General features: G+C 35.0%; 1 protein-coding gene across 2 annotated transcripts in view; it reads right to left on the reverse strand.

Annotated features, from left to right (window-relative positions):
* The window catches only part of LOC144966361 (zinc finger RNA-binding protein-like), a 35,633-nt gene that overhangs the window by 16,992 nt on the left and 5,576 nt on the right, over positions 1 to 13,065 (reverse strand). For both annotated transcript variants that reach the window (XM_078902699.1, XM_078902700.1), the window contains 8 exons: positions 9,028 to 9,265; positions 8,360 to 8,450; positions 7,689 to 7,883; positions 4,145 to 4,338; positions 2,928 to 3,104; positions 2,543 to 2,711; positions 1,698 to 1,802; positions 670 to 708 (listed from right to left, as the gene is read on the reverse strand). In XM_078902699.1, the coding sequence (XP_078758825.1) occupies positions 670 to 708; positions 1,698 to 1,802; positions 2,543 to 2,711; positions 2,928 to 3,104; positions 4,145 to 4,338; positions 7,689 to 7,883; positions 8,360 to 8,450; positions 9,028 to 9,261 (1,204 nt within the window). In that variant the 5' untranslated portion in view covers positions 9,262 to 9,265. The remainder of the gene's footprint in view (positions 1 to 669; positions 709 to 1,697; positions 1,803 to 2,542; positions 2,712 to 2,927; positions 3,105 to 4,144; positions 4,339 to 7,688; positions 7,884 to 8,359; positions 8,451 to 9,027; positions 9,266 to 13,065) is intronic.

A 13,065-nucleotide genomic window follows, 5' to 3' on the forward strand; every position in this document is an offset into this window, starting at 1 on the left:
GTCACTTCGAACCAAAATTATTCCTGATTGCAACAAAGTTATTTTGAAACGAGATTTCCAATTCTGTTCCGAATTAGCCAAGGCTTGAATTTTTAAAAGAATTTTAAGTGTGTTCTGAAATGCAAATACTCTCACAACAACTGTTTTTCTTCAAGTTAGACCTAAGCACAAAAATGACAATAAAATCTAATCAAACAACTAAATCATGAAGAAAATCACAACCAGTGTAGTGATAAAAATGTCATTTTGTTTTGTATTTTGTCATGTTTGGGCCCATATGCACTATACTATTTTGTTGTATTCAATAAGTTTTGGTAAAATGTATTACTTCATCATGTTATCTATTTTTACCCCCCCCCCCCCCCCCTTTTTTTTTGTCTAAATTAAAATAACCTAAATTCAGAAAAATTCTGAAAGATTTACATAATAATTCACAAAATTTATAGACTTTGTATCAAAAACTGTAGAAATTAACTTTCATTTGTCAAAAATTAACAAGCTGAGAAAGAAGTACTTACAACTGAAATGAGAATTTTCAAGTATTACATAAACTCACATTACCAACTTTTAGAAGGAAATTTACAACCATTATGACCAAGATATTAAGTTCACAACTTTATGACATCAATTCCCAAAAGAGGTCTAAGAACTATACTGTGATTTACTCACCAACTGGAGCCACATCATTCTCTGAGGCATTGGCATCATCTGAAAAGAATGTTACAATGTCAGAAGGGAACGGTAGGTTGGGACATACCTGAGTATCTGCCAGAAGCTTAATCTAAAGGCATCCGATTTTATAATCTAAGAAAAGTGCAATAAATTCATCTTTATCTCTAAAATGTGTTTCAAAATGTCAGATGATTTAACCATTTGTGATAAGTATTCTCTTACAACTATGAGGCCATAGAACCGAAACATAGCTGGTTTCTATATAATTAAGCGGAAAGTAGCAATTGCATGCTATCATTTAGGTAAAACACCAGTTTCCACAAAGTACTTTCCTTTAGATCTAACTCATCCAGCTCATCTGGGTGGACAGGGTGAGCTTTTATATAGCGCAACATCCACTTAACTTGCTCAAATAGCTTTTCAAGGGGTCCCTACCCTAACCAACAGAAACATTGTAGGACACCTGCTATGAGATATCACAATTTTTCAGACCGAGAAAAAGCTGTTTACGGCCAGGTACTTGTGATACATCTGAGTAGGGTGAGAGAATGTGAGTAACAGACCTGCCAACCTTCCCAGAATGAAAAGTGTATTGTGTCCCCACACAAAAATTTATATATAAATGTTAACACCAAACCCAAATCAAAATAACTCTTGATTTTCATCATTCAAACACTCATTCATAGCAATCTCTAGTAATTACAAAATGATCTGGTTTATCAAGAAACTAATCTAAATGAGAATATTAAATTAGTATAAGGCTCATAAATTGCAATAACTAAGGATGTTGCTTTCGAAAGACTCAGAGACCAAAAGACCCTAATCATGTTGGTGGTATTGATGCTCGTGTCAGTGGAAGATGGTGAGAATGACTAGGCTCAAAATAGGAAGAAATTTTTCAGCGCGTGATCATGACCCGTTCAGGGTGCGACTATACTGAGGAAAGAAAAAAAATTAAACAACTAAAGATCAAGAATGAATTATAGCTTTACAAATGAAAAAAAAAACAACCCAGCAATAATCACCTTCAGCCGCAGGTGTAGCTGTATCAGATGATTCATTTCCTGCTCCTGTTGTTTCCATTTTCTCCTCTGCTGGTTTGTTTCCAGTGCTTTTTAATTGAGTTCCACCTGAAACAACATAATGAAAAGTTACCTTTTAATATGGATTGCTTGTTTTTGTTTTTAAGGGTTTTACGAAGCTTGCAACACATATAGGTCATATAGTGACAGTAAAGAAGAAAATGGGATAGTCAAAAATTCTAGAATTACAATTAAAGCAGCCAAGAAAAAGTAAGACAAAGGGAAAAATGGTTTCAATAGGAAACAGATGTAGATTCTAAGAGCATGCCATCAATGTACTTAGTTTGAGATCAGCTAAAAGTCTCATCCAGTCACCAGCACAAGATCTCAAGAGAAATACACTTAGCTATCAATACAAAACCAAGAGGTGATTTACAAGGAAATATCTCCCAAAACTAACATTATACATTTGACTGTTTCCCTCTCAGCCAAGGGCTCCGGTATGAAACCAGTAATCCCATTCAAAGACAAAGAGAGAGAACAACTCGGAAAACAGATATTGACCTCCTGCTCACCATGGGAGGTCAAGACACACCCAGAATATGGATTGTAATTAGACATTAAAATCAAAATTTGAACATAATTCATTCTCTCATTTTGAATTAATTTTAATAGGTGGCAGGCTTTTTTCAGATATCAGTAGCATGAAATGATTTGTTAGTTACAAGTTATTTTTAGTCTATCAAAATGTCATCCCCACAAGACTTCAATTTTATCCAACTACCAAAGTACTATCACACTACTGCTGGATGAGCAGATGGGGCCCATTCTATAAAAGAATTCCTTACCCACAAAGTTTATCTTAGGTGTAGCCAACACTTTTTTGGCAGCATTGGCAGATTGCACAACCACAGATTTTCCAGGGACAGCCTTTGAGTCTGTTTTAGTTGGTGCTGGAGGTACAACTGGCTCAGTAGATGGAATTGGCTTTCCAAGTTTTGTATGTAACTTAACAACCTGTAATCCACAAAATAAGAACAATTATTATCCTTTTAAAACAAAAATATTTGATTAAGAGCGTTGTCATGAAACGAGATTATTCAAAAGCAAAAATAAACAATTTAAATCATATATTATGGATTAACCTGTTTTAGGCCCAAATTTTATTTTTTTTTAAATCAAACATATAGCACACTACTAAATGTAACTATGGCTTTAAAATGAATGTCTTACTTTCTGATGTTTAGCACCACGGATATGAGCAGCATATGAATCCTTTCCAGTGCAAGTCAAGTCACAAAGTTCACATCTCATCTGGTTCTGAAGTTGTCGCCCTCCAGAGGGTTGGGTGGTTTTCAAAGCAGCTTCTTTCTTCTTGTGCTTTTGTCCTTCCAGATGATCACGGTATGACTAAAATAAGATGGGTCATTAAAAGATAAGATTTGTTTGTTTTTTAAAAAGAAATTTTGAAGTTGATATCAATTCTAGCATCTAGTACCTATTTCATTGGATTGAAAGTTCTGTTCTGTTATATGTTCCGACCCCCCCCTCCCCTATTATGACACCCAAAAATAAAAATAATGTGCTTGATCGATATCATATCATATAGCATACGTCCATGAGGTTTAAATAAGTTACATAGTTTTAGATTATAGTTTAGCATGCTGCTTAGTGATTACCAAGTACGTTTATTCAATGATAATAAATTAAAGAATAAGGTAAAAAGATACATGGCACACAAATATTGATCTCAAATAAATAAATAATCTTAGAAAATTAAAATCGAAGTTTTTTTTAACATGATAAAAAGTTTTTGAATAACTATAACAAAAAAAAATAAATAAAGAAGAAATCAAAAAAATTTTTTTGTCTACAATGAGAATTGAACCCAGTACTTTCAAGGTTAAAGTCTGTCAGCTTGTCCATTGCGCTACGGAGCCACCTGACTGTTCATCACATTTAATAAGGTCTTTCTAAAACATTACTTTACCTTCAATGCAATTCTATTTTCTGGTTTTATATTTCGATTTTTTAGATTATTATTATTTCTATGTAAATTTATTAACAAAGACATCCTACAGATGTCACAATATAACTTTCGCCATGTCCAAATACAGAAACACAATATCGCTGATGAAATTGGGTGGGATGCGCATGCGTGACGGAGGTGTATAAAAACGATCCGTTAAGATACACCGTCAACGAAGGTGCATAAAAACACTACGTTTCTTTTTTTTTTTTAGTTTTATCCCTGCCATCGTTAACAGTCATTAAAAAAAAGGCTTCCTACCCAACACCCCCCACCTCATCCTCATAAAAAGATTTTTAAAAAAATTAATTTCAAGAATAAAATGTGTGACAACCTAAAATGAAAGTGTTCAAGACGTTTTCACCAAAATCATTTCTTCAATAAGGAAGAGGAGAAAGAGAAGAAGAAAGAATTTATTCACCTGCGGTCCCCCACAACTGATTTTGCATACATCACAATAATGAAGCTGAACTGTTTTGGGTGGGCCTTTAGGCTTCGGCTTGAATGGTGCCCCCCCTGTTGTCTTCTTCAACATCCATGAAGCAGTTCCCGGCTTTCCATGATGTTGTTGGGTGTAATAATTAGATGCAGCAGAGTATAAAGCAGCATCATAGCCTGAGGATACATTTATTAAAAACTGGTCTCATTTGATATCAAAAACCATAAACCTTAATCAACATTTGTCGTAAAAAAAAATCCCATATCCTGTTAGCTTTACAGTCAAGAGAATAATACTAATAATAATGATGATAATAATAATAATAATAATAATAATAATAATAATATATTATATAAACGAATAAATAAATAAACAAATAAATCACCCACTATTTAGTGATAACTATATAGTATACTGATCCTAATGAAATTTAGGGGACGGAAAAAAATATATTATTGCAGTGACTGTGCACCCTCTGATCAGATAAAGAGTTCATTCACCATAGAACATAGTTTTTATCTAAGGCCTTTTAGCAAGAGATATGACATAAAGAAGAGATCATTAACTGCCTTCACCACAACATTATGACTATACATCTCTATCTATTCTGATCTGATTTGATTTGAGAGGCGTTCAAATAAATTTATTTATCAAGATAAAAATCTGCAAAGTTTATGTGTTACAGAGACAAAAGACAAAGACGAAAAACAAGGGAAAAAAATTATCACAAATAGCCACCTTCCGTGACAAAACACTCAGGCTGGATTGCCAAGCATACGTATAAATGCTTTCATTACACATTACTTATTGTGTTATGCAATGATGTAGTGTAAAAAGGTAAAAGTAGAACATTTGTCCAGCAATCTCCAGTCAAGGGAGGCTAATTTTTTACAAACATTTTTTAAATTAAATATTTAAAATATTTCTGCTTTCCCTGACAAGAATTATGTTTAAACCAGTGACTGCTCCTCAATCTCTTACTTATTTATCTCTGCGATATAGAAAACTAAGATGGAGATGAGATTTTAGCCAATGGTTTACATTTTATTTATTGTGAATTGAAATTATTATCTTTATTTTGCTCAATGTTCTATTTCAAATCAAACCCTGCCACCCATTTTCCATTGTGTAAAACTATTGAAAACTTCATAAATAAAACACCTCAAAGAAATCATTTTTTTTTAAATAAAAAGGAAGACAATAAGCTGAAACAAAGAGTAAAAAATCTGAATGATACAAAGGAACTTGGAAACACAGAATGTTCTGAATTGCTTTAGTATTAGAACCAATAATCTTATTGAATTATTAATATTAAGTTATACACATCACAAATATTGAAATCTATACTCTGAATGTCTTACAAAGCAGCTTCACTGTAATATGTTTAAATTCATAGTACATATAAAAGACCTTAAATGATAATTCATTTTTTTTAATGACTTACTTAAAAAATTAAAACAGCATGTTTATGACCAACAGAGACAAAAAAAATTTTTATGCTCACATATTGAAGCACCTTAACCAGAGGCTCCTATCCCCAATAGCCCCAAAGAGAAATCATAGTACATAAAAAGCGGAAAACTAAAAAGCGGAATCAACTTACAGAGATCAACTATGACATGATTTGCTGCAGATAATATAATAGACAACCCAAAGTACTCAAATGATACAATATGAAATGTGTACAAAAGTGCAGATTGTTTAAAGACTAAAAAGGGGGTCAAATAATAATAGAGGACACAGGCCCTGGCAGTCAGAGTAAATCATTGAATGGTTGGATTTAACCTTGTCAGGACCCCCCCCCCCCCCACTGACACACACCTAATCAAACAAACGCTCCTGCCGGCACACACGAATACACAGGGCTAAAATTAAATAGGTAAAGAAGCCTACTCAATAATACTACCGATTGGAGCCAACATACAATATTATATAGGTCATTGACCTCACATAGTCTGCCGTTTTTATTAAAGAAAACAGTATGTGCTATTTGGTTAACATTGCATACACTGTGTTTTTAACAACAACGGCAGTATTGGAGCCAACAATAATAATAATAATACTTCAGCCATTGGCTCTCCCCTACCCCTCCCTAAACTATAATCAACTGCACACACTATGAAGGGACTAATCAGACACACAAAATGTGTGTTGATTGACCATAGAGAATGATGATGAAATAAACCATATCTTAACATTTTTATAAAATTTTCTTGATTGAAAAGTGAAATTTTTGCGAAAAGCGGAAGGGTAGGAGCATCTGCCTAAACTATTTCAGATTAATTGTGAAAACGGGTGGCATATTTTTAAAAAGTTGTTTCGGTTAATAAGGAAAGTTTTTTGAAATAGCAATCTCCACAGAGGCAACTTGTAAAAAAAACAAAAAAACACATGCTAGAAAAAATGGGAAAATTGGAATGAAAATAAAACTGCACATAATTTAATAGAAATCATGTTATCTTTGTAAAATTCTTGAAATAACAGTTATTAAATTGTCAACAATTTGAGAAGCTACTGATGCTATAAATTTGATGCCAGTGCCTCAGTCTCTGGATTATTAGTCAATATTCAAATTAAGAGATCTGATAAAAGTTAGATCAAGTTCAAAATAATTGAACTCACTGAATCGTAAGCTTTTTTAAAAATTCCATATTCTGGAGTCTGCACAGATCAGTGGTATTTCAAAAAAAAAATATTCAATCAACATAACAGAAACTTTGTGGATATATCTAAATAATATTTAAATTCTGATGCCAGAAACAGATTATAATTATCATTATCAGCTTCTCTTGCTATATATTTTTGAAAATGATTACATTTTAAAAATTTATTTTCATCAGACAAGAACAACAAAAAATTATAAAAATAAAAGTTACACTTAATAATTTTGTTGTTTGTATTGTTAATTATTATGAGTAGCGGCTACACCATCTCATAGTAAAAAATATTGAAACAAGACTCAATGGACTTTGGTTTCACCATGGGAAAAAAAAAAATAGCAAAACCAAAAGAGGAATATTATCTACATGAAAATTGTCCAAAAACTTAATTGCTGGAAATGGTTACCAATACAGTTATGGTTGATTGCTGCAGCTTTTGCAGGGAAAATATTAACACTGGACTTCAATAAAGTTTGATATTCCGGGTTGCCAGATAATCCAACATAATATCTGCTTTCTTAAGGAAAAAGAATATATATATGAACAAGTATGTGTATTTGTAATCTGTAGGCACATAGTCTTTTTCCTTAAGGTGAAAATCTGAATGACATCCCCCAAGAAAGACTGAAGTGAATTCATATTTTAACCATTTTGTATTGAATGTTACAAAAATTACTTTTAAGAAAGCCTCATATCACTGAGCAATCTTTTCTGTCTGTCTAGTCTCAGACTACATACAAGTCGTTTGCACACTTGGGCACAAGACTTCTACCAACAGGGATAAACTCAAATGATTGCAATTTCTTTTATCTTCAAAAATTGGACTGCACACCTTGATTAATCCTTGGCCGACATGGTTAACTTACCAGATAAATTTGACTGGGCAGCTGTGGTGGCTGTATATCCACTGGTTGAGTAGGTGGTCACAGTGGGAGTAGTGGAAGAATACACATAACTGGTACCAGATGATGAAGCTGGCAAAGCCTGGGCTTTTGGTGCTGCAACTGCAGTCTGTCGAGGTGTGCTTGCATATGTTGCTCCAGTGCTGAACACTGGCTTAGCTGAAGACAGATTAAAGACAGGATAATATAAACAAATAATCATATATGCCAGCCAATTTATTTTAAAGAAAAAAAATTGTTTCATGTAAATATAAATTTATTCTAGATTAGCTTTAACGATTTATCAGCACTGGGATTATGACATATTGCCAACAACAAAAAACTGAAAACGAACACAAGTGAATTGTTTGTAATGAAGCCATTGATTTAAAATGTTCACAAAAAAGGCAGCTTTTAGTTATAGGTAATAACACTTTATCTGCATTCTGATGTATGAATGGGGGCAACTTAAAAAAAAAAGACCTAGACTCACCACTGGGTTGGAGCAATAGAAGATCAAATGTACAAAATGTTACTAATCCAAAAGTGTAAAAAACTGATCTACAGACTTGAAATTTGAAAAAAACAAAAAATAAATAAATAATCAAAGTTTTCAGGAAAAAAAGAAAATGTAAGAGTAAGTGACACAAACTCACCTGCTTGAAATTGAGGGTCAGTGGATGCTGTATAGGAGGCAGCAGGAGTTGGCTGATAATACGTTTTAGTTTGATCATATGTTACCGTTGGCTGGAAGAAATATTAGAATTCAATAGGCTAAAAGCAATAATTTGATATAAAATCTTATTAGTAACTCTCATAACAAAGGCAGTCAATATAACCAGGAGATAGAATTTTACAGTAACATTTAATATTGCTGAAGACATCATTTTGAGATTTTAAATGTTTTAAGGGATTTATGGCGATTGCAACACATTAAGGTCATATCAGCACAGGTAAAAAGGAATAAATATATATATGTAAGAAAACATATTGCAGTGCATAACAGAGAGGTGATTTACAAGGAAAAAAATATCATCTCCCAAAACTAACTGTACATTTGACCGTTTCCCTCTCAGCCAACGTATCCTCCCAGGGCCAGGACAAAACCAAGTAATCTCATTCCAAGACAAAGACAGAAAGCAAGTTGGAAAACAGATAGAGGGGGACAGAAGACAAAGAGAGAGAGAAGGAGACTGACAGAGGAAGGGAGAAAAAGAGAGAGGGGGGGGAGGGGAGGTAAAATTAAAAAGGACTTGGTGTATTTTAAATCATATATATAAATAAAAGAATTTTATACAATTTTGCTGATGAAACAAACACTTACTGTGACAGCAACTTGGGCCCTTGAATATGTGTACTGTGTTGTTGGGTGAACAGTAGGTGCTGCTGTGGGATAACTCTCATAAGTTTGCCCAGTTCTTGCAGCAGGTGCTGGCGCATAAGCAGTTGCTTGAGGTGCTGCTGCTACATATGCACTTTGAGCCGAAGGGTATGCAGTCTGGGCAGTAGGAGCACATTGTGCAATTGGGTTTGCAGTAGGGTAGACAAAATGTGCCATTTTCCTGAGGAATATAATACACAAATAAAGGTTCCTCCTATTTTGCCTCACAATTTTTCCTACAAGAGAAGGCTAAAAATTTCGAAAATCCCACCAATATGTGTTTTTTGTTGTAAACACAAACATCCATATACACTTACCCGCATATACATGCAATAGTTAAGGATGTCAAATATTATCCCCCCCCCCCCCCCAACCACACACACATTCTTTTGTTTGTTTGTTGCTTTAGGTCTCTTCCAACACAATTGAGGTTATATGAGAGACCGCTGAAACAAAAAAACAAGCAATCTAACAAAAATAGTACAAATGTAAATCAAAATCATAACCTAAAGTTATCATAAGCTAAATTATAAATAACCAAGAACAAACAGGCAGAAGATTTACAGAAAAAAAAATATCCCCTGTCAAAAATACAATCACAAACCAAAGAAGCAGGATAGGCTAGTAAAGAGAAGAAGAAACGACATCACTATCGGATCGTATACCCATGCGAACATCATAGGTATATGATTCAAGGGTGATGCTCCCATCCAACCACCCGCACACACACATTCTAATTTCTTTGAAAAAAAATTATAAATAAAACATTGGTTATATTAATTGAAAGTAATGATGGTGATGAAGTGGTGGTTGTAGTGATCATGATGGAGTGGTGGTTGTAACTTTACAGGCCTGTAAATGGTTGGTGAAAAAATTGTCGGAACTTTTTGAACACGTGAATAGTCAAATCATGTCACTTTCCCCTACTTATTTATAACGAAGTCCTTATTATATGGTACCAAAAAAAAAATCCCAATTATTTGAGGGCCCAGGTCTGAGTTAGTTGTAAAATGAAAGGAAGAGAACATTTTCTACCCTTTTGAAGGATGTGTATCTTCACTCCTGTTTGTGTTAAATGTTTACGCTGATTCTTTCGTTTATTTGGATTAATTCTTGAAGAAGAAGAAGAAGAAGAAAGAAGAAGAAGAAGAAGAAGAAGAAGAAGAAGAAGAAGAAGAAGAAGAAGAAAGAAGAAGAAGAAAGAAGAAGAAAAGAAGAAGAAGAAGAAGAAGAAGAAGAAGAAGAAGAAAGAAGATAATAGAAGAGAGAGAAGAAGTAAAAGAAGAAGAAAAGAAGAAGATAGAAAGAAGAAGAAGAAGAAGAAGAAGAAGAAGAAGAAGAAGAAGAAAGAAGAAGAAGAAGAAGAAAGAAGAAGAAGAAGAAGAAGAGAAGAAGAAGAAGAGAAGAAGAAGAGAAGAAGAAGAAGAGAGAAGAAGAAAAAGAAGAGAAAAGAAGAAGAGAAAAAGAAGAAAGAAAGAAGAGAAAGAAGAAGAGAAAAGAGAGAAGAGAAGAAGAGAAGAAAGAAGAAAAAGAAGAAAAGAAGAAAAAGAGAAGAAGAAGAAGAAGAAGAAGAAGAAGAAGAGGAGGTGGTGCGAGAGCTTTCGAAGAAAAATAATTATTTCGCATTATTTTTTTCCCGGTCTCACACCGGTACGGAACCAATAAAATATAGAAAAAACGATATGAAAACCGGAGATATGCATGTGTGTCGGTAGCAAAATAGAGAGAAACCTTCCGGTCCGGTTCGACACACTTCTGTGTGTGCGTTATTTCCTGACTAGGTGTGTGTGTGTGAAGATGACTCGCGCGAACTTCGCGACCTCTCTCTCGCTGGCTATGGCACAGTAGCCAGGCAGTGAATACATCCACGGCTAGCGGAATGTGTAGGTGGCATGATAATATTATAGCTTTTGTTTTGTCTTGTCTTTGATGCGACAAATAAAAAATTTTTTTGTTTTGTTTTTTTTAAAGTCGCCATTTGAAACGGAATAAAATCAAATTTTTTTGAGGAACGAAATAAAAGTCTTTTATTTTCTTTTTTATTGGTTCTGTTCTTTGACATTACGAATTGTATCTTTTTTCTTTTAGCACTTATAGAGCAAAATCGTACTGTCGGAAATCCGACAATAGACGGAAGAGTTACAGGCCTGACTTTATTAGCTGTAAAATTGATGATGATGAACCAATGGTAGGGTTGTTGGAGAGGTGGCAGAGAATCCTTATCATGTTGATGATAATGATGTGATGTAGTAGCGATGACAGTGATAAAAGATGATGATTCGGTGGTGGTGGTTGCAGTAATGGTGGTTGAGTCAATATATGATGATGATGATGATGGATGATGACAGATAATGATGATAGTGGTGTTGAAGTGGTTGCAGTAGCAGCGGTAAGTAATGATAATGATGGTCATTTTAATTTCGTAGTGTTTTTATGCACCTCCGTTGACAGTGTATCTTAACGGATCGTTTTTATACACCTCCGTCATGCATGCGCATCCTCCCCAATTTCATCAGCGTTATTGTGTTTCTGTATTTGGACATGGCAAAAGCTATATCGTGACATCTGTAGGATGTTTTTGTTACAGTCCCGTAAAGATGGTTCTCGGGGCTATTTTTACAGCCCCGTAAAGACGGTTCGGGGCTATTTTTACGACGTTGCGGTAACAGATTTATAAATAGTAACAGATAGGCTGAGTAGACGCCCTGGGCTCTAAAACTCTCACTTACTTCATTCAGATGCGGCTAGTTAGCAGCCTGTCTCTCTCTCTCTCTTTCTTTCATTCTTTCTCTATGCCTTTCTTTCTTTCTCTTTCTCCCCCCCCCCCTCTCTCTCTCTCTCCCCTCTTTCTTTTTACAATCTCTTTTTTTTTTTATATCTCTTTCCTTCTTTCTTTTTTTTCCCCCCCCCCCCCCCTATCTCTCTCTCTCTCACACACTCTTTCTTTCATTCTTTCTCTATCCCTTTCTTTCTTTATCTCTCTCCTTTTCTCTTTCTTTCATTCCCTCTCAATCTCTTTCTTTATATCTCTCCCCTTCCCCCTCTCTCTCTCCCTCTCTTTTTTCTTTCTTTCTCCCCCCCCCCCCCACTCTCTCTCTCCCTTTCTTTCTACATTCTTTCTTTGTTTCTCTCTCACAATCTTTCTTTCATTCTTTCTCCATTCCTTTCTTTCTTTCCCTATCTCTCTTTTTCTCGTCTCTCTCTCTCTCCCCCTCTCTCTTTCTTTCATTCTTTCCCAATCTCTTTCTTTCTCTCTATTCCTCTCCCCCCCCCCCTCCTCCTCTCTCTCTTCTCTCTTTTTCCTTTCTCTTTTTCTCAATCTCTTTCCCTAGTGGTACCTCAAAGTCTAGGCAGAGGGGTCTGACCACAAGGTGAGCACCGCTTTGGCGGAGAACAATAAAACAACCTCGTGAAGGGAGGAGCAATACAGAGACCACCCTTGTCTGGTCGGAACAATCGCTGGGTCAATCGGTAAAGGAGTAGGAGCAATGTGATGGTGGGACCAAAGCAAAATTCCCTCTCCACCTCGGCGCCCTGATGAGGATCAGTCTTGGGCACCTCTATTCTTTTGGATCATGACCGCCCATGGTAGAGAATCATCATCATTATTTACTTTCTTTTTTTTTTTTTTTTAATTATTCAAGAGAACAATATGGGGTGTTTCGCAATGTGTATCTTTACCATGGACATCCACATGGGGGGGGGGGGGGGGTAGTCATTTGTCCACAATATGGTTGGGAGGGGGGGGGGGTTCTAAAATGGTCAAAATGTGTCCAATTGGTTTGTGAACGGCCTCTTTTCTGAAAGGGGATTCGAACCCACATACACATGAGAAGACTGCACCCTGAATGTTACATCTTTTAAAATTGTATAAACCATTAGTCCTTCCTGACTGGTCGAGTTCAAGCAGGAACTAATTATACTTTCAGTGTTTGATAAACTAGATCTATATTATGTCTGTTTGACAGAAAAAAATTCAAG

The sequence above is a fragment of the Berghia stephanieae genome, chromosome 2, assembly GCF_034508935.2.
Source record: "Berghia stephanieae isolate SIO BIC M18660-M18661 chromosome 2, UCSD_Bste_1.3, whole genome shotgun sequence".
NCBI lineage: Eukaryota > Metazoa > Mollusca > Gastropoda > Nudibranchia > Aeolidiidae > Berghia > Berghia stephanieae.